The sequence below is a fragment of the Apaloderma vittatum genome, unplaced genomic scaffold, assembly GCF_000703405.1.
Source record: "Apaloderma vittatum isolate BGI_N311 unplaced genomic scaffold, ASM70340v1 scaffold8941, whole genome shotgun sequence".
Taxonomy (NCBI): Eukaryota; Metazoa; Chordata; class Aves; order Trogoniformes; family Trogonidae; genus Apaloderma; species Apaloderma vittatum.
The window spans coordinates 12,412-31,579 of NW_009698472.1; the positions used below are offsets into that span (position 1 = coordinate 12,412).

General features: G+C 38.0%; 1 protein-coding gene across 1 annotated transcript in view; it reads right to left on the bottom strand.

The window, feature by feature from the left end:
* SEC23A (Sec23 homolog A (S. cerevisiae)) overlaps nucleotides 1–15,847 on the bottom strand; it is a 23,247-nt gene extending 7,400 nt beyond the window's left edge. The window contains exons 1-15 of the mRNA XM_009878030.1: nucleotides 15,622–15,847; nucleotides 13,716–13,773; nucleotides 13,378–13,464; nucleotides 12,268–12,504; nucleotides 12,084–12,163; nucleotides 11,023–11,167; nucleotides 10,523–10,681; nucleotides 9,758–9,873; nucleotides 7,391–7,514; nucleotides 6,193–6,273; nucleotides 4,901–4,990; nucleotides 3,633–3,739; nucleotides 2,527–2,680; nucleotides 1,787–1,864; nucleotides 315–476 (exon numbers count right to left, since the gene is read on the bottom strand). Of these exons, the coding sequence (XP_009876332.1) occupies nucleotides 315–476; nucleotides 1,787–1,864; nucleotides 2,527–2,680; nucleotides 3,633–3,739; nucleotides 4,901–4,990; nucleotides 6,193–6,273; nucleotides 7,391–7,514; nucleotides 9,758–9,873; nucleotides 10,523–10,681; nucleotides 11,023–11,167; nucleotides 12,084–12,163; nucleotides 12,268–12,504; nucleotides 13,378–13,464; nucleotides 13,716–13,773; nucleotides 15,622–15,842 (1,899 nt within the window). The 5' untranslated portion in view covers nucleotides 15,843–15,847. The remainder of the gene's footprint in view (nucleotides 1–314; nucleotides 477–1,786; nucleotides 1,865–2,526; nucleotides 2,681–3,632; nucleotides 3,740–4,900; nucleotides 4,991–6,192; nucleotides 6,274–7,390; nucleotides 7,515–9,757; nucleotides 9,874–10,522; nucleotides 10,682–11,022; nucleotides 11,168–12,083; nucleotides 12,164–12,267; nucleotides 12,505–13,377; nucleotides 13,465–13,715; nucleotides 13,774–15,621) is intronic.
* Nucleotides 15,848–19,168: the final 3,321 nt, after the last annotated feature.

Sequence of the window (19,168 nt, forward strand, 5' to 3'; positions counted from 1 at the left end):
AGAGTGGTCAGACACTGGAACAGACTGCCTAGGGAGGTGGTTGAGTCGCCATTCCTGGATGTGTTCAAGTGTCGTTTAGATGGGGTGTTGGGTGAGATGGTTTAGGGGTGAACTTGTAGTGTAGGGTCAATGGTTGGACTCGATGATCCCAAGGGCCTTTTCCAACCTGAATTGTTCTATGACTCTATGATAATATCCCCCTTCATGCAATAGATTTTACACCAACACATTTTATGATGTGTAACAGTGAGGATAACAACAATCTTAGTCCCAAATCAGCACTTTTTAACCTAATATGGTACATATAACGATACCTCTGGAGGTCCATTGAAAGAGTAGGCATAAAGAATTGGCTGAACCATGATAAGCGACTGGGTTAGATCTTGACGCATAAAATGATGACGATAGTAGGAGCTCTCATCTGGACTGTTGTTAAAAACTTGTAAGAAAGGAGATCTTCTCAAGTGAAACATAAACTGCAAAACAAAAAACATTTGTTTGAACTTTCACAAATAAAAAGTTGTACAAGGAAAGAAACGTTCTCCATAAACTACGAGACCAATCAGACAATTTGAATTTCAAGTCTTTTGACATTTCCAACTTGTATATGCACCTTTGCCAGTTTATATACATTTTCACGATAGTAAGACTGAGAGATCAAACTGGATAAAACTTAGAAAGTAGCTTTGAATTAAGAGAGTTTAATATTTCTTCTTCCCCAGTACTAATCGACAAATAGCATGACTGAATATTGCCAAACCATTCCTTTACTTTCAAGTTCTACTGTTCTTACAAGGGGAGGCTGCTGTGTTTGAACACACAAGGCAAGTTAGAGCATGCAAACAGAAAAAAGAACATTAGCCACAGCAAAGTTGAGCTTTGTTAGTAAAATGGAAAAATCTCTCAACAACGCTTAACACTTTGAGGCAGATTGGTAGGTAACTAAAACAGAAATACGACAGAAGTCTATGAGGAGTCCAAAAACAATATACCAAGAGCTATCAGAATGGAAAAACTATCAGAATGGATTATTAGCAAATAACAATTCAAAATTTAATAGTCAAGTCTAAGCTCAATTCACCAGAGAAGAATTTCTTTTCATGTCAGTATTATAAATCATGTAGGAAAAAACAACAAAGCAAAATCATATCTTTTCTCATGTTTTCTGAATTTCTTCACTAAAACTGTCCTTAAAAATAAAAAAAAAGAGTGTCATTATCAGGGAGTGTAGTGATAGGAAGAGGGGTAATGGTTTCAAACTGAAATTGAGTAGATTTAGATTAGACATCAGGAAGAAATTCTTTCTGTGAGGGTGGTGAGGCACTGGAGCAGGTTGCCCAGAGATCTCATGGATGACCCATCCTTGGAAGTGTCCAAGGCCAGGCTGGATGGGGCTTTGAGCAACCTGGTCTAGAGGAAGACGTCCCTGCCCACAGCAGAGGGGCTGGAACTAGATGATCTTTAAGGTCCCTTCCAACCCAAACCATTCTAGGATCTGATTCTTAGCTGAATTACAAACTCAGGTAAGATGAGGATTCCATTATACGAGACGCAAAAAAATAGACACAGCAGAACTTTAGCTGTAAGGACCGAGGGCAAAAGGGAGCACCACAGTACAGAAAATAGAGGCCATTTGCCTAAAGTCATGTGCCAGACTAGCTTGGCGAGGGAGTCTTCTCTATCCAGTATGCAGAGTAAAGCCTTATTTTACTCTGTGCTACAGTGTCTCCTCCTTCACTAAGCATTCTCTCCTTATCTCTTATTAACACACCTTCCTTCTACTCACCTGTGGGTAAAGTGAAAAGGTTTCTGAAAATCTGAAAGAGCTTGGATCATCCTTGTGATATTCTCCAAATTTCTGACACTGGAGCAAAAGAAAAAAATACCTAAATTAAGAAACGTACTTGCTTGGTCACACTATCACTGTAAGTTAGTTTGGTTTTAATAGACAAACAATTCGAAGTGCTTACAGCTCTGCAAGGAAACAGAAATCTAGCAAAAACACCGATGCTAAGTTCTTTTCTTAACAAGCAGTGACTTCCTCTCACACGAGGCTTTAATGGCTTTGGGGGGGTTTTTTCTTCAGAATGGCTCAACAGAGTTAGATGATGAAACAGTTAGATTATTAACTTCTCAATAACTACCTACTTAGGAGTAAGAAATTGAAAAAAAAAATTGAACTTCTAAAAAAACATTTCATACGGTTTTCAATATTTCATCTACAGTATCATTATAGGCATCAAAAAGTGCTACGATTTCCCTCAGTGGCAATTACAAACTACTGAGAACTGTGGAAACATTAATAAACAAACTAAAACCACATCTGATCTTTTTTCCATTTAAAATAGAAAACCTCAGTTAATTCTGCACGCCCAGTTTTGGAAATGAAGCATTCAGTTAATTTCTTGTTGTGTTTTATTTTTAAAGAAGCAATCACCAAACACTAGCTTTTTAAGAATGGTGTGGCTTGGGGCCCAAAAAAAAAAACCCACACCAATCTGACTCTTTTAATATAGTCCTTCTTACCAGCCGTATAAGTTGTCTGTCCAGCCACCTAAGCACATCAGGCCCCTCTTCTGTCTCTGCCCTATACACTGCCAGTCTCGCCATCAGAATCGCAGCAGCTTCCTGGTCAAAAGACGCAGCAATGTTCTGAATCTGCGTCTGTGCATCTGCCCAGCTGCAGAAGAGAAACACAGGGATTTGCATCACAGTGAGGTCCAACCTCAAAATATCCCTTTAATATTAAGGCAAAGAAAGCAGCGCCAGCAGTTTAACAAACTCACGTGGAAGCTTTAAAAATCCACCAGGTGTAAATGAGCCACCATTCTTTAACTATAAACATCTTATTCACACAGATGCCATGCAACCAGTGAACCAAAACAAAATGCCACTCACTAAAGCCATTATATTTTTTAAAAAATTACCAGAAGCTACAGAAAACACTATCCATGAAGCTAATCACACATTCCCACACTAACAGTTTTCCTACGTACCTTGTTTGTCCTTTTCACTTTAGAAGGTGAACTATTAATCTGTCTTTTTATCAGAAGATTCTACCCATAAAACTATAGTTAAGTCAACAAGATATTCTTACCAACAGTAAGGGCAATGGCTTTTTTTGTTAAACTGAATTAGCCAGTCGATAATCCCCTTCATCTTAAAGGAAATGTCACTGGACCCTGAAAAATGCCTACCTAATATTACACATCACTTTCTAAACTAATGAAGTCAATTAAATCTAGGAAGCTGCAGGTCAAGGTCATGCATTAAAGACTAGGTATTTACTGCAGCCAGCACTCTCAAGGTAAGTTACAAAGGGATCTGTGCCATTCCCTAAGTCCAACCATCTCCTCAGTTTAGGTCATAGAATTTCACTCAAAGGTTCCTCCTCACCTAAAATCACTTTAGTTACTTCAGAGCATTCCCATAACATCATTATACAGTCACTGCAGCCTCTCAGAGAAGGAGCAGCCCACAGAACAGGAAAGACAACTGTCTCAAAGGTATGATCACACCTTCAGCACCTGTGGCACTGCATATCCCAGAACAATAGACTGGTTACAAAATCTAAAGATTAAAAGACAAATATATATATCCTCCTTTTTTGATTCATCGTAAGTAGAACATACTTTCTGGCAACCGTGGTCACTCTGATACGTCTCTGTCCACTGGAATGCTGGTACTGAGTCACAAACTGGATTGCACCACGTCCTCCTTGAGGAATGGGAGCATTGTGCTGCGTACGGGAGGAAAAAAATTAAATGGAGGGGAACTTTGAGATTTTACAGGATAATTAAAAAACATAAAAACAAATCATGAGAAAATGATAAAATTATTCTCAAGGGCAGCTCAAAGTCTGCTGCTTTTATTACGTTGAGTACCTTTACTGAACACAGCTAATACACTTGGGAGACCCTTAAAGGATGTTAGAAGCAGCTGCTGCCTCCACCAGACACTCTTAAAGTATCCACTGCTCTCTCCTTCCACATATCCTTCAGAGACAACATTTCCAAAAGGGACTGCGTAACAATTGCTGATTTCATTAGATCGCAACATCACGTGATTCACTAGCATTACAGGGCCACAACACTGATACTACTCAAAAAAGTTGATTAACAAACTCCAGAAAGTGATGTCAAATTTTAAAGAGTGGAATAAGGTAAGTAATTCTAAAAAAGGATAGTTGAAATCAAGTATTACACACCATGACTAGACTAGTTTTAAGAGCTACTAATAAAATGAGGCCAAAATAAACAAGCCAAAAAGTAAAATGAAGAACGGCAAAGGTCAGTTTTCAAACCTTTGCATATGTTACAAAGTATGCAATATAGCACACCAAATACACAGAAACTACAGTCAGCTCACACAGTCCTTGAGTTTCAAATGTTTGGAAGGGGGGAAAGTACAAGAAGGAAGTAGCACATTTGCCTGTCATGTTTTTTTCCTCGTACACCTTCAGGCACACAGGAAACCAGGCTATATGCCCCTGATGCATTTCAGTTAAGTCAGTCTTTACTTGCAAATACTGAGCAGTTAAAGCATAAATTAAAATGTAATATTACAGAGTAATTACCTTGTGACTAAAACATCACCGACTTTCACATATTGTAACTGAAATACATTTTAATTAAGTGATACTCTGAAAAGAAAAATTGGACTTAGATTATGAATGCTATCCAAAATCTTGAGAACCAAAGAGCTCTAATTATGATATTCAAAAAGATTAGTTCATCATTCAGCTCTCAGTGTCCATCTCTAAACTTTGACAACACAAAATGGCAACATCGTTTGCATCCCTGCTACTGTGTTGGAGGGAACCACACAAAAACGCAGGCTTCCACAGTAACATGAAATAAAATCAGTGTGTTTAGTAAATAAGTAGGAAAATATGTATTACCTGATTGACCACCTCAAAGTACAGTGCAAGTGTTGTAGTAGGATTAAGTCCACAAATCTTCCACTGACAAGTGCCCCCCGTTCCAATCTCCTGTAAAAGATTTTATAATACTTTTACAAACCAGCAGTAGTACCTTATTTGTGAAGTACAACATCTGTCTATCACAGGTAATTGTTTGTAACTGCTATGTCACAAGTTTTCTCCCTGCTGACTCTGTCAGCTTCTCAGACACTATTGCAAAACAACTGCATTGGATGCACAAATAATAAAAAAAGGAGTCACTTGTAAAAAAATTACATTAGAAAGCCAAGGAGATGGCATTAGAAAAACAGAAAAAGCAAATCAGAGAGAGGAAAAATGTACTAGACTTTGCTTACACAGTCCCAAGAAAAAAGGTAAGCACAGGTAAGTGGAAACGTAGTTACATAGTCTTCAGTGACTAATGAGGTAACTGTATAAAACAGTGATGTATTTCAAGAGACAATTCCTTTTTGTCATCCAAACAATATAAATACTCAGCAAACCCAATCATAAACACAAGGAAAGTGCAAAAATGCTTGATTAAAGCAGGGCACCTGTAAGCATTTCCACATAGGGAAGTGCTCTATTACACAGACTGTTAGCAACAAAAGTGAGACTTTTCAAATGCAAGACATTTTGGTTACTTGCAGGAATTTTTGATTACTAATCAAAAGCAAAATTAAGCTGTAATAATAATATTTTATAAGAAAAAAAAGTGATTATGTAAGTCTGATGTAAATTTAAAGGAGTTACTTTAGAAGCCTGTAATAGTTGGGTATTATAATCAATTAATTAAATGTGCATTTAGTGAAATAGCTACACAAATGGGAAGATAGGGTCAAGATACAGGGGATGTTTCAAATGGTTTTGTGTCCTCTTCTCAGTCTTCCTAAACAAAATATTTTTACAGTTCTCTTTGGATAAAATGACATAGTTCTGATTTTAACAATAAAGCACACTAATTCACTTTCTACTTGGTTTTTACTACATCAGCATATAACTTCTCTTAATTTTAAAGCAACCACTCAGTGCACAAACCTAAATAATTAACAAGGGATCCAAAAGGTCTAATACCACTCGAACTTAATCTAGCAGTGAACAGGGGCTGACCTAAGAATCAGCCCTTGCATGTATTTTAAATTAAAACTAGTAAAAAGTGAACACTCTGTTCCATTTATGGAAAAGTTTCACCCTCTCTTCAAATCCAAAAATCCTAAATCCTATCTTTCCATAGTAGGATATTAATTAATATTCAGGAAAAATTTACTTACGTTTTCTGAGACACAAGGTCCTTTAGAGTTGAGAGACACACAGGGTCCAATCGCTCCAGAAATCTTTACTTCTCTTGAAGTCTTCATGTTTAGGAGAAAAACATACATTAATGTGCCACATAAAGAAGAGTTCAGTCCTATTTTACCAATAGTTAAAGAAAACATCAATGTGTATCAGATTCTTGAAAGGTTATACAGATAATAATGCTTGATACGTTTAGAGAAACTTTTAATGTGCTCACTTGCTACACTTAAATACATGTGTCTGCTGTGCCAATTAGAACATCTGAAACAATAGCATGAGCATACATTAAACCATACAGAAAAGCTGCTCTTATTTATAAACCTGAGGGCCTAGAAAGTATACTGGATGTCTGTTTTCTAGCAAAGTAATTAAAATATTCACAGGATGAGACTAAAACAGAAGAGAGGCCTGTACACACCCACAATGATTTTACACTCAATCTCCTAAACATATATAAGCTAAAAGCAAAATCCAGTTATTTACATTCTTCTAATGCCATTTTCCTATTTGAAGTGATTTGCACATCCCTATAGAACTGGGGCTTCTTTTTTGCATTTTTTTAACAAAATGCACAAACACGTACATGAAAACAGAGGGTTTAACTACTTATCCTAGTAGTAAGAACTTAAATAGAACTTTACTGAACAAGAAAATAGTCCCATATTCTTCTACAAGACAGTATTTTGCAAGAAACATCATGGAAGACAGTACCTGCACCTACAGCACATTTAGCTCTAAGCTTCTCCCAAGAGCGAAGGTGAAAATGAACACTGCTGAAGTGCCAGAGTGGATTCTGGTAAGGACAGAAAATGAAAGGAAAGCTGTCCTGGGCTACATAGAGAGCCTCGACCTAAACCCAAGAAACACTCGCTACTGACACAAAATCCAAGCACGCAGCATTGTGAGTTTCTAACAGAGACACTTCTTCTAGCTTACTCTCGCTTTTAGCTGACAGTGAATGCAGAGCAAGGAGGAATTAACATTATACCTAACTCATATTTACAGAATTACAGACCTACAAAAAGGTAGTGAGGTACTAACAGTCGTGTCCAGACCAACCCTACCACACCTGTTAAGTGTGTCCTTAAAAATTCCTTAATGGGCAAATATTCCACAGTTCGTAGCCATCCTATTCCAGTGTCTCACCAACACGTTGCATTTCTGTATTCTTACCTTTATTTCTAATGTGCCACCAAATCCCATTTTAAATTGTCCTTGCATATCTTTTGTGAACACTCTCTGAAAGGTTTGTTTGAATAAAGATGTATTGAAAGAGTCTCCCATTACCATGTAGCCTCTAGACAACAACAAAACAAACAAAACCCTCAAGTTAAAACAGATTACTTATTATGCAGTATTTTAGCACCTGGGATTTATATAGCTTATTAAAGACTAAAACTAAAGACAGTTCACTGTGAGGCACATTTTTGCCTTCTTAAAATGGACTATCATTAAATTAATATTTTACTACAATGTTAGGGAAGTTTTGCTACCATGTTAGGATGTTAAGTGAGCTTCTTGGTCACTCAGCATCTTAAGGTCATCACGATTATACTAGATTAGATTATAAAATCTTTCACTGGGAAAATAATATACTGGACTTCAACACTACAAATGTCTCATAACGTCATGCAAGGTCAGCTAACTTCTAACACACAATATTCTAGACTTACTTGCATAAATCTGTGCTCAAGAGGCATGATTTATTTTTTCTTAGTAAAATTCTGCGGGTCTAACTGCAACAGCTGCCACTTACAAAACATCACACACTGCCTTTCGAAAATAGTTATGGGAAATATTATTTGTATTCATCAAAAAAAGCTAACTAAATCGTGTTAGCAAAATATGTTAATAGGTCAAATGTCACACCTGAAAGATGTTACGTAAGTTTTTAGGTGGTTACTCAAACACAGAAGAAAACAGACATGGGCAGAATCAGAAATTCTTCCTTGTATGCAGGATGGAACTAAACAGAAAATAGGAACAGTTGTAGGAGAAATACATGAACTACACATTAAGACTAGCTTTGCTGCAAGAGAAGAAACAGGCTAAGGCATGAGAGCAGACCAAAAGAGCAAAATTACGCTGTAGTACATAGTAAAATACAGCTTGAATTTGATGCAGAAAAGAAATAGGAGCCAAATGTGCAGGTAAAATCATAAAGATCCTGAGCAGCAGAAACTCCCAAGCTCAGGCTACACATACAGCTCTGAAGAGAATCAACCCAGCAGTGACCAGCACGGCCAAGCTGGCCCAAAACTCAGTGTCCTGTATTCAGCACAACCTGCAGTGGCATCTCTCCATTCTGCTTGGTAAGCCCAGACATGGAGCGTGTGCTTAGGCTCATCCTCTGCCATGTGAAGAGGTTGACAAGCAACTCAGAAGGCTCGTTACCCGCAGACATACCAGTCATCAAACTGATAAGCAAAGATGCTCCATTCACTTTTACCTGCAGTTGGTACTGACAAAGCTAACGGTAACAAGCTAGGAAAAAGAGCTGGACAAAAGAATCCAGACTAAATGCAGAAGCCTAACCTAAAAATCAAATGGAATGTAAAGCAGGTACTGGTAAAGATGAAATATTATGAGTGTAGAAGGAGAAAGAAAAGTCAGTGTTTGGAAAAAAAAAATGGAGGAAGAACTAGCAGTATTTACAGAATGAGGTACTTAACACACAAGAGTCAAAAGCTACCCCAGACTGTAGATCATAGAATGGCCTAAGCTGGAAGGGACCTTAGAGATCATTTTAATCCAGCCTCCCTGCCGCCAGGGACACCACCTCTCGACTAGATCAGGCAGCACATGGGGACCGAACGGGAATCTCTGTAATAGGAAGGGAGAGGGTGTCACCCCCACTCACAGAAAATAGGGCAGTGGCTTCATGAGAAAGATTAGAATTTGCTTTTATCATAGTAAAGTGAACTGATGGTAAGACAAGCTGGAGGGAATACAAGACCATGTCTGAAACGTAGAACTGGAGAGAGGGAGCAAAAAGCAGGAACAACAGATGTACCTGATGATCACCTAAGACAGTAGTTGAACCTATGAACGACAGGACACAGAAAAAAGGCATCACCAAGACAGAAAGAATAACAGGATTTTGTGCCACTCTGAACAGAAGAAAAAGGATGACAGGTCCTTGTCTTTACTGAAACCTGCAGCTTACATACATACACACACACACACACCGAGGAACAGAAAAACCACAACAGTGCACAGGATAAACTGCCTGTTTAAAAGATATCCATCTTATTTAAGCCTCAAACAAATCATATAAAAAGAAAAACAGCAAACCTCCTTCTGATTAAACAAACAATTGTGGCAAAAATTTGCTAGAGGCTGAAAATTTTCAAAATTCCAGTATAAATACAGCCATCACAAAACATCAGAATGCGTTTGTGCATTTGCTCGGTTTCAGCTTGGGATTTTGGGGTTTTTTTAAAGTAGCAAAACATTTTTGGTAAGTCCTTCCTAATAACTAAGTACAAAAAAATACAAATTGCATCTTCATATACTACTTAAAAATGAATAGGCACGTACCCAGTGTAGTTGGGACAACACTTCATCTCCAGAAGACCAGTTTGATCCAGCGCACAGGCATATATGTCAATAACATGACCATTTGTTGCAGCTCGATTAGCCAGGGCTTCAAAATGCTAAATCCAAGATGAAAATACAGTTCATAGCAATTTGCAACATGAACTCTCCTCATCTTCATATTAAATCCTTAACTCTAGACAGACCAGCTGGTGCTACTTAAGCTAGAAAACTACTAAACTTTGCATTCAGTACTAGATCCACAGAATTGATTTTACTTTTCTAATGTCAAGCGTCTACAATGACACGTGCCTGTGACTAAGCTAATTGTTTAAGCTCCCGTTATAATCAGTTAAGTTTAATTCAACAGGTTTTGAATGCAGCTCACCTGCCTAAATGTACATTTAAGATGAATGGAACTATGCCTAAATTCTACAGCCTAACTGCAATGGAAGTTTTGGGCAGCTGTCTTGGAAGCAGCCAGCTTTACCCTAAGTAATACCATTTAGTCACATAAATCTTTTCTGACTTAAGCCAGAGAAGCACCCTGAAGAACTTTAATATGAGCTAGACAAAGCCTTAACTCAGTATACTGAAATTCCAGAGACTGTTGAAGACACACCACTATGCAGAAACAGGTAAACAAACCCACACAATTCCCACCTCTTCATCCATGTGCTACTACTAACAGTATTTTACAGTGCCAGGCAATGCAAATGCTTACCTACAGGTAAGATGCTTAAAATATCACCAGTGATCTTCTCTTACCTTAGTACCCTTTTTAACATATTTAGCATTGTCTTTTTCAATATCATGCCATGATCTTATAGGTAACTTCAATTCATCCCCGACAACCATGCCAGGGCCTTGCGTAGCCGGTCCGCCGATGAACATCATTATACGTGCACCAGTGTTAGGAAAAGTGCACTGCAGGAAATAAAAGACAAATGAAACCATCAGCTTTTGCTACAAATCAAAGAAAAGAAATAGCTATGTGATTATTTATCACATTCATAAGATTCTAATAATAACTGTACTTCTTCCCCCCCAAAAAACTTAAATCTGCCATTAATTCAAAGTGTCGGATTTTGCCTCATTAAAACGTGTAACAGCTACGATTATTCTATATAAGGGATGACATCCACCAGAATCATCATAGAAATCCAATATGCATCAATTACTAAAGTTTATCCATATTGATTGTGGCAGCTTTTCTGCAACAAAATAATCCATTTACATATTAGCACAACTGTAGTTAAAGTTTTTACCTCAAGGAGCCCCACAGCTATAGAAAGAGCCACTCCAGAAGAACGTAAGGGCCGTTTTCCTTGTGGAACAGGCCAAGGATCCCGTTGCAGTTCACCCAAGAGATCAGTAAGATTCATATCAATTTTCTGCACTGGTTGCAAAAATCTGCAAAAATACACAGAATTACTTTAGAGTCAAATTGTTATGTTCTAGATTCTAATCTGGATTCAGAAAAACGTCTCTGCTTCACCCAGATAATGCAGTTTGGTATTACTACACACACAGCACAGTCAGCTTAAGAAGTTCAGAGGAGAGCTCATAAAACAAACTCTTGCTGACTTAAGAGATATCGCCACTGTCTAGAAAGAACCCTAACTAGTTAAAAGAACACAGCAGATGATGACCTGAATCTCAAAAAAAACAATTCCAGTTCCACTACTTCAGTGAAAATCAAATATTAGAAGTAAAGAATTTACTGTGACCTCTGCTACAGGCTGCATTTCAATAAATAGCTGTGTTTGTAGACAGAGACTCCAAAACTGTCCCTCTTTTTTATGATTTTATCAATTTCTCCTATGTCACGGCAGATTACACAGGAGAATCAAACACCGACTCACAATTTCCAACTGAGAGACAGAAGGGAAAGGGAGAGGAGGGAGGCTGGACTAGATGGTCCCTTCCAACCCCAACATTCTGTGATTCTGTGAGGAGCAGAACAGGGAGAATAAGGGAAGGCAAAGCTGAGTATCCACAGAAGAAAGAGGCACCAGAGCAGCTATTAACACTTTCCAGCATGGCAACCAACAGAAACATCATTATTTACACATCTAAAAATGCCTGAATAACATTCTCTCAGAACATTTCCAAAGCGTCATCCAGATGCCTTTATGATCACCCATTAAGTCTTTTCTTCCCAGTACAAACTGTAGGCAAGAAAGAGACTGTAACCACGACTCTCCCAGTAAATTTACACCTGATTAAAATGTTTGACTGTCAGTTTGTTTTCTTTGTAACAAAAAATAGGTATTATAGTAAATCAGCGTAGTCAAGGTGTGGTTTTTAGATGTTTTAAGCACATTACCTGTTAGAAGGTGGTGGCTGCTGCACTTGAGGACCCCGACCGACTTGTGAAACAGCTACTTTTGAAAGCCCCAGCATTTCCTGTAGTCAAATACAATGTTACTACAAAATTTGTTTACAGGCTTTTCAAAGTTGTTCATAACCATCAGCTTGATGATTTCTTCTTGTTTGCTTTTGTGCGTTACCTGAAGCTGTTTTGCAGACAGGTCCTTTGTTCCTCTGAAGACGTAACTTTTGGAAATTCCTTCGCAGCCAAGCTCGTGAACTTGCACCATTCGGCCAAAGGTAATGAGACCAACCAGTGCAGTTGGTGGCAGGAGACTGAGTGACATTTGCATGGACTCCTTCAGAGCTTGCAAGTCTTCATCTTCCATACACGTGTCCACAACGTAAAGAAATATCAAAGGCATCTGAGGACCACGCTTGGAGAAACACAGATACAATTATATTACATGACTATTTTAACCTTTTTAAGCTTTTACTGCTCCATGTGAATGTCACAGTCATAAAGCTATTCACAACTATAAAATACTCCAACCTGGCAACATTCCATGGCATTTCACCTCATATTTTTACTCTAGTGGTCAGCAGCTCCTTTTATTCTTCCTAAATTAATTTCGCTGTCCCATGAAAAAAATATCCCCTTTACTTTGCCTTACAAGAATTGGCAAAAACTAGAGATTCTGTTCAGTCTTTGCCTTCTTTTCATAATCTTAAAATCTCTAAGACTTTGCTGAAGCATTAATACTCAGAAATGGAATTTAGTGATTACAAATTCGCAGTTACAAATGTGTGTAATTTTGGGGTTTAGGTCCATTTTTGTTTCTATTCGAGTAACTTCTATCCAAAAAAGGGTAAATATTAAAATTCAAACACCTGAATATGTACTACCTGTTTTCTCTAAACCAGCCAACCCTAAAACTAACTCATAATCATTCAAATACAAACTTAAATTCAAATGACTAATCAGAGATGAATCAACAGTCACCTTAATTTGAACTGAAATCATTTGAGCAAGCAACAGCAGTAAGCAGACCCTCAGCACAAGCACAAATTAAACTGGCAATGAAACAGATCTATCAGAAATACCTCCTGTAGAAGACACCTTTTCTTTTCTCTTTTTTTTTTTTTAAGCCAGTATTGTTAGCCATCCTTCTGCTTTTATAAAATGTTGTTTTCCATTTCCAACTGATGACATACATGTTTCATCTAGTAATAACTACATGTAGACTCCCAGCCATCAAAATGTAGTGGAAAAAAAAAATTTAGTTAAAGATTTTATTTAATGATTTTACCTGTACTACATATTCAATGCTGGAGAACTGAGGCAAAAGTTCAGCTGGCTGATTCATTTCAGATATGCCAGCATAGGTAGGAGGGAACTGCAAACAAAAGCACAGAAATTAAGTATAAATAAAATGTTACAACTTCTACAAAATCATATGTACGTCCCTCTGCAACAGATGTTCACAATTGCTGTCATGAAAAATCTCAATGCAATCTCTGAAGATAGAGCTGCACGCTCATGCTCCTGCTGTCAGTCTCAGTTCACAGGTACAATTCGAAAAATGAGGATTTTCACTTTGACCTTACAAAAAAGATTTTCTCTATCCTGAATTTTTCATTTTCTTACCTGATTTCTCTGATAACAAAAGTTGCAAGCCCAGAGTTTTGCTCGATAATCCACTTGGCTATAAAAATACAAGAAGAAAAGTTTATATAGCATGAGCAACTCATTTTCCTCTACCGAACCTAAAACACATTTCTTTTAATTTTTCAAAACCACACTGACTTTGAAAAAGCTCCCTCCAAATATATTTTCTCCTAAAGATATCCATGTTACAAATGCAAAACAAGTGTAGTCTTACAGAGGTATATCAGGCAAACTGTTATCTTCAGAGAGGAAGGAAGGTCTTCAAGGAAAAGAAAAAAATAAGAAATTTAAGAATATAGACTCAGCACCTTTATTAGAGACTTTGTGCATGGTTTTAGGCCAATCATTTCAATTCTCCCTACCTCTGCATTTTTCTTCTTTCTCAGCCTATGCCTATCAGCTGGGGACTACCCTGAATACACACTACGCCCTGAAAAAAACAGGTTCCAACTTAATAGCTATTATCTCTAGTGAAAATAATGGTTCTGCAGTTGATAGCCTATCTACATTTTTAGCAGTTAAAGTAAACAATACAACATGTATCTTCATGCCACACAGATGTCTTACAAAGTCCTACTCACATCTTAAGGGAAAGCAAACTTTATGTGTTTCAATATACACTTCTTGCTATCACATTGGCTGTCTACAAGGACAAAAGTATTCTAAAAATATAATTAAATCTTTGGAAAAACTCCTAGCATGCTGTAAGCACAAAACACCTCTACTGAGATCAAATGATCTATATCAGTCTCAGAGGCTGCAGATTACTTAGCCTGATTCTCTGTGCCACACAGGCCTCAAAAGGTCCCCACAAGTAGACAAGGGGACCTTTTCACCTTGTGGGGAAAAAAAATTTAAAAATCCAGTCATGACTTGCATACATAATACAGGAAAAATGCACATCATTCCCTGTAATGTCAGGGATCTGACTGATCCTTTACAGCTCTGTCTTTCCATTATTTTTCATCCAGCCCTCAATAAAAGGTAACGCTTCTGAAAAAGTTAGCTTCCACTAAGTCTGACTTCCAGTACATTCTCCATTTAACACGGAAACACACTTTTACATCTTCTTTGAAACTGTCTTCTCTCCAAGGAAGGACAAGCCATTTATAAAACAGTGTTTGTTTTACATCCCATTTAATCTCTTATTATTACTCAGTACCATTCACATGCCTATCAAATTCCACCTTAGAAATCGAGCTGTTTCTTTTCTGTATTTCTATGACCGGAATGACATATGCAATAATTCCTCAGCTTCCAAGCTAAACTTACCCACAAGTAGTCCACAGTCATTTGTGCTTGTGTCAATATCACCCTTCAGCTTAATCAGCTTGTGACCCTCTCTCATGCCATGGATGGATGGATGGGGATGGATGCAGGGGTGGATCTACCTACCTACCCATCTGCTTATAATATCTTTCAGCTTCTGTTTTGGTAAACTAAACCAGCCGACCTGCTTCGGCCTACAAATGAACTCTGCTCAGTAATATATATAGTTTATTTCACTCGGAAATTCAACCATATCAGGGTCCAATAGCTAAAAAGATACAGCTTAGGAACTTTATACCCAAGTTATTTTCTAAAGACAAAATGCAGGAGCACACCAATTCACATATCTAGTTCCAGAAGAATAACATACGTAATCATTAATTAAATGAAGTACGCTGAAAAGACTGGTTAAATGAAAGCTATATTTTAAGTATGTATGTTACATACGCAAATCTATCTGCACAAACTCCTAAGACCTAGAAGTCTGGGCTGTATACTCAGCTTGTGAGGAGTACTTGAACTTGCACACCCTAGACCTTTTGCACAGTTTAATCAGTGCTATTCTAAAGACTGTTTGCAAGGTAAAATATTGGTATAACATATGTATTAGATTTACCATAAGGGATTCAGAACAGCTCTACATGTGGTCCTGCTGCACAAAACTGGCTCATACTGAATGGGAGGCAAGTCTGGCCGTTCCTTCAGCGGCGTGAAGAGGGCAGCCACCGGCACCACCATTCGTGTGGCTTCAAGACGACTTGAAGGCCAAACATTCCAGCTGAACCGAACTCCATCTCTGTCCTCATTCTGCTGGATGAATTCCAGGAAGGTTGTCATGGTCAACTTCTCTGTTTATCACTAAAATAAAAAGATAACCATTAGGAGGATGTTGAAATGCCAGTATTTTTAACCTCTAAATACTGAATCCACTTAATGACACACATTCAAATACCTTCTGCAAATACCAGCTATAATCAATAAGCACTGAGTAGTGCTTCTTAAATCCCAAAAGCAATGCACCGAATTCTAAAGTGAAACAAAAAGAAATTAAGACTCGTAGGATAGAACAACTGCTTCAAAATAACAAATATTTGATATGTTGCAAGTTAAATACATGGTACTAAAATAGTTCATCTTCTGATCACTTCCTGACTTAAGCAACAGACTCAGGCAAAAAAAGTTATAAATAAAGCAAAAATCCTGGAATAGGTCAGAGTAGAGAATATGCAGCACTAACACTAAAAAAAATACTTTCTTTAAAAAAAATACACTGCTTTAAAGACTTTCACTAATGCATTTACTTATTCCTGCTGTTCATTATTCAATAATTGGTCATTCTTGCAGGCTCTTTAATCTTCTAACTTCTTTTAACAATCAAATAGCAAAAAGTACTTGTCCTAAGTCCTGCCTTCTGCTGTCTTGAATTTTGTGAGTTTTCTAACCATATTTTCAGTAACTCATGATGAAGCCCACATGCAAATGTAAAGTAATAATAACACAACATTGCACAACAGTGCATTCCTACAGCAACGCTATGAAATAGATTTACATGAAATGCCAGTGCCACATTTCACTATATTATCTATTCAAGACGCACCTTTCAACAATTGCTTGAGCTCAAATTTACTATCTTGGGAACTGACCTAAGGCTTTCAAAATTTCCAGCTATAGTTGCACACAAGTTGGAGCACTGGGGAACACAGACACATCTGAAAATTATAATGGCATCTAGTTTTTTCTGACAGTTACAAATTTTCCAAATTCTTTAAAATTACAGTTTAGCATAATGGTTTCATTCGAATGCTGACTTTTAAGAAAAGAGATTAACAACTTCCATAAAACAAAGAGAAGCCCCACATTTCACCGTTAATATCACTAGCAAATAATCAAATGTCAGCATGTGAAGAAAGCTACAAAAAGCAGTCTCAAAATTGTTCCTATAAAACACAGACTGGCAGGCAAACTTAATCCTACAGAGTGCCCTTTTCTTAAAGTTTTCCACGGGTGCTATCACTATCACCTATCTCCACATTGTAATAGAAATACTATGACAATTAGTCTGCCAACATTTTAATAGGCATATCATCTTACTGATATTAAGAGCAAATATATACATGTCACGGCAATTGCATCACATGGACCCACACAGGACTTTGCGCAGAAGAGCACTTCTACTCAAACTGCTGCAACGCCATTGGGCTCAACGAGGCCATCGGGCAGGGGACACAGCCGAGCAAAAGCAAAGGGAGAGAATGTCGGGAACCGATAATTAGTACACAGAGGTCAGAGACAGGAGATAATTCAGCTAAGAGAGAAAAGAACAGTTCAGCATTTGATAAGGTTCTAGATTTTAAGAGATTTCTCTCCATTAGTGTTTGTAGAAAAGGTGAAGGCACATTTTCCCTCAAAAATTGATACAATATTTTGCATGAGGCAACTATCTCAGCTATAACCACAAACTGAATAATCTCTCTTTTTAAAATGATCTCCAGACAAGACAGGGAAATGTCAACTTAAAGGCTGTTTCAGCCATTCCATAGGCATCTGCTAAAAAGTCTATCAACTCCATACACTACAACATGAACTCCACTTTCTGCAGTGGACTTTAAAGTCTTTTCCTCACATTTTACTTCAGCTATGTCCGATATGGTTTTACATGGGACATTATTTTTACCACTCAGTTATGGCTCCTCAGAAGGCAATGTACAAACACCAGTGCACCGTGACTAATAAAGTGCACAGGTACATAGAAGATTTATTGGATTTATGAAGTTAAATACTGCTATTTTCTGGCAAACTATGCATTTCCTATTCAGAAAGCAAAACCTGCTAATAATCAGATCTTCCCGCATCTTTTCTTTCAAGAGCCAATAATGCCCACATATTTCATCATTCATCAAACGCCAAACTCACAGCCTGACAAGTTACACTCGGTTTCAGTAGCCTTGTTGTAGCTATGCAGGCACAGTATCTGGGATAGGTGCGGAGGCATAACTACATTATACCAGAAGAGCGAACCCTCCTGACCTAGAGGCCAGAAACCAAACCTCATACTCTTGAACGCCACAGATTACACACCACCCACCTCAGGAAACCACAGAGGAGTGATTTTCAGAGCAGGTGAACAGCAACAGCTCCCACGCTGGGGCATCACTGTTTTAGCTTTGCCACAGTCCTCCCTGACTTCCTTCCTCCCTTCCACTGCCGAGGCTGAACGCACCTGGCAGCCCTGCACCATGGCCATCTCACACAAAAAAGCCACAACTAAATCGCATAAAGAGTCACAGGCAGCCTATACCTGACTATGAAGGCTTGACTCTCAAGTAAATAATAATAATTACTCTGAGTAGATGCAAGAGTAGAGTTAAGACTTTCTAACGATCACACATATCAAACATGTTGGACATACGTTTGGAAAGCTATCCTATAGCTGAATTAGGGTTTTTGAAATATATTACTTTGAAATGCTTCTAGAAGCAACTGCAAGACTAACAATTATTCTAAACTAATAGATTATTCTAAACGCTCCTCCTTCAACTCAGCACGTTTTAACACTTACACGCCACACATAAATGTGTCCCAACACAGGAGATTGCCAACATCCACTAATCCTCAGAAGCACATACAAACTAAATCGAAGCGTTTCTCTCTTCAATATTTTAAGAGTTCCAGCACAGATGGATGAAAGACTCTCCCATGACCATGTATTTAAATATTACTTATCAGTACAGCTCATTGCTCACTTTTCTCACATCAAACCTGTTCTTTCAGTTTATTACTCAGTAACAATCTGGTACAGAGATTATTACAAACTTTTAACTTTTTAGCCAAAATTAGCCCTTCAGATACAAACCTATTTCAGTTCCAAAGAGCAACTCAGACAGACGAGAATGACTTAGTGCTTACCTAAAGCACCTGCAAGCTGGCAAACCGACACCGTGAGGATTCCATTTTCACCTTCCCAAACCCGGTCTCCCAGTTCTGTTCACTGAGGAGTTAATCGGTTTTTTGCTGGTTTTTTTTTTTAAGCATGCAGTACATACAATAATCACGTTAAAAACTACACATCCCAATGCAGCAGCGCCTACCTAAACACCGGCTTTGAGCAGCTTTCCCAGTCATCTCGGGGCGCTCCCAGCGGAGCCTCCGGTAGCGGCAGAGCG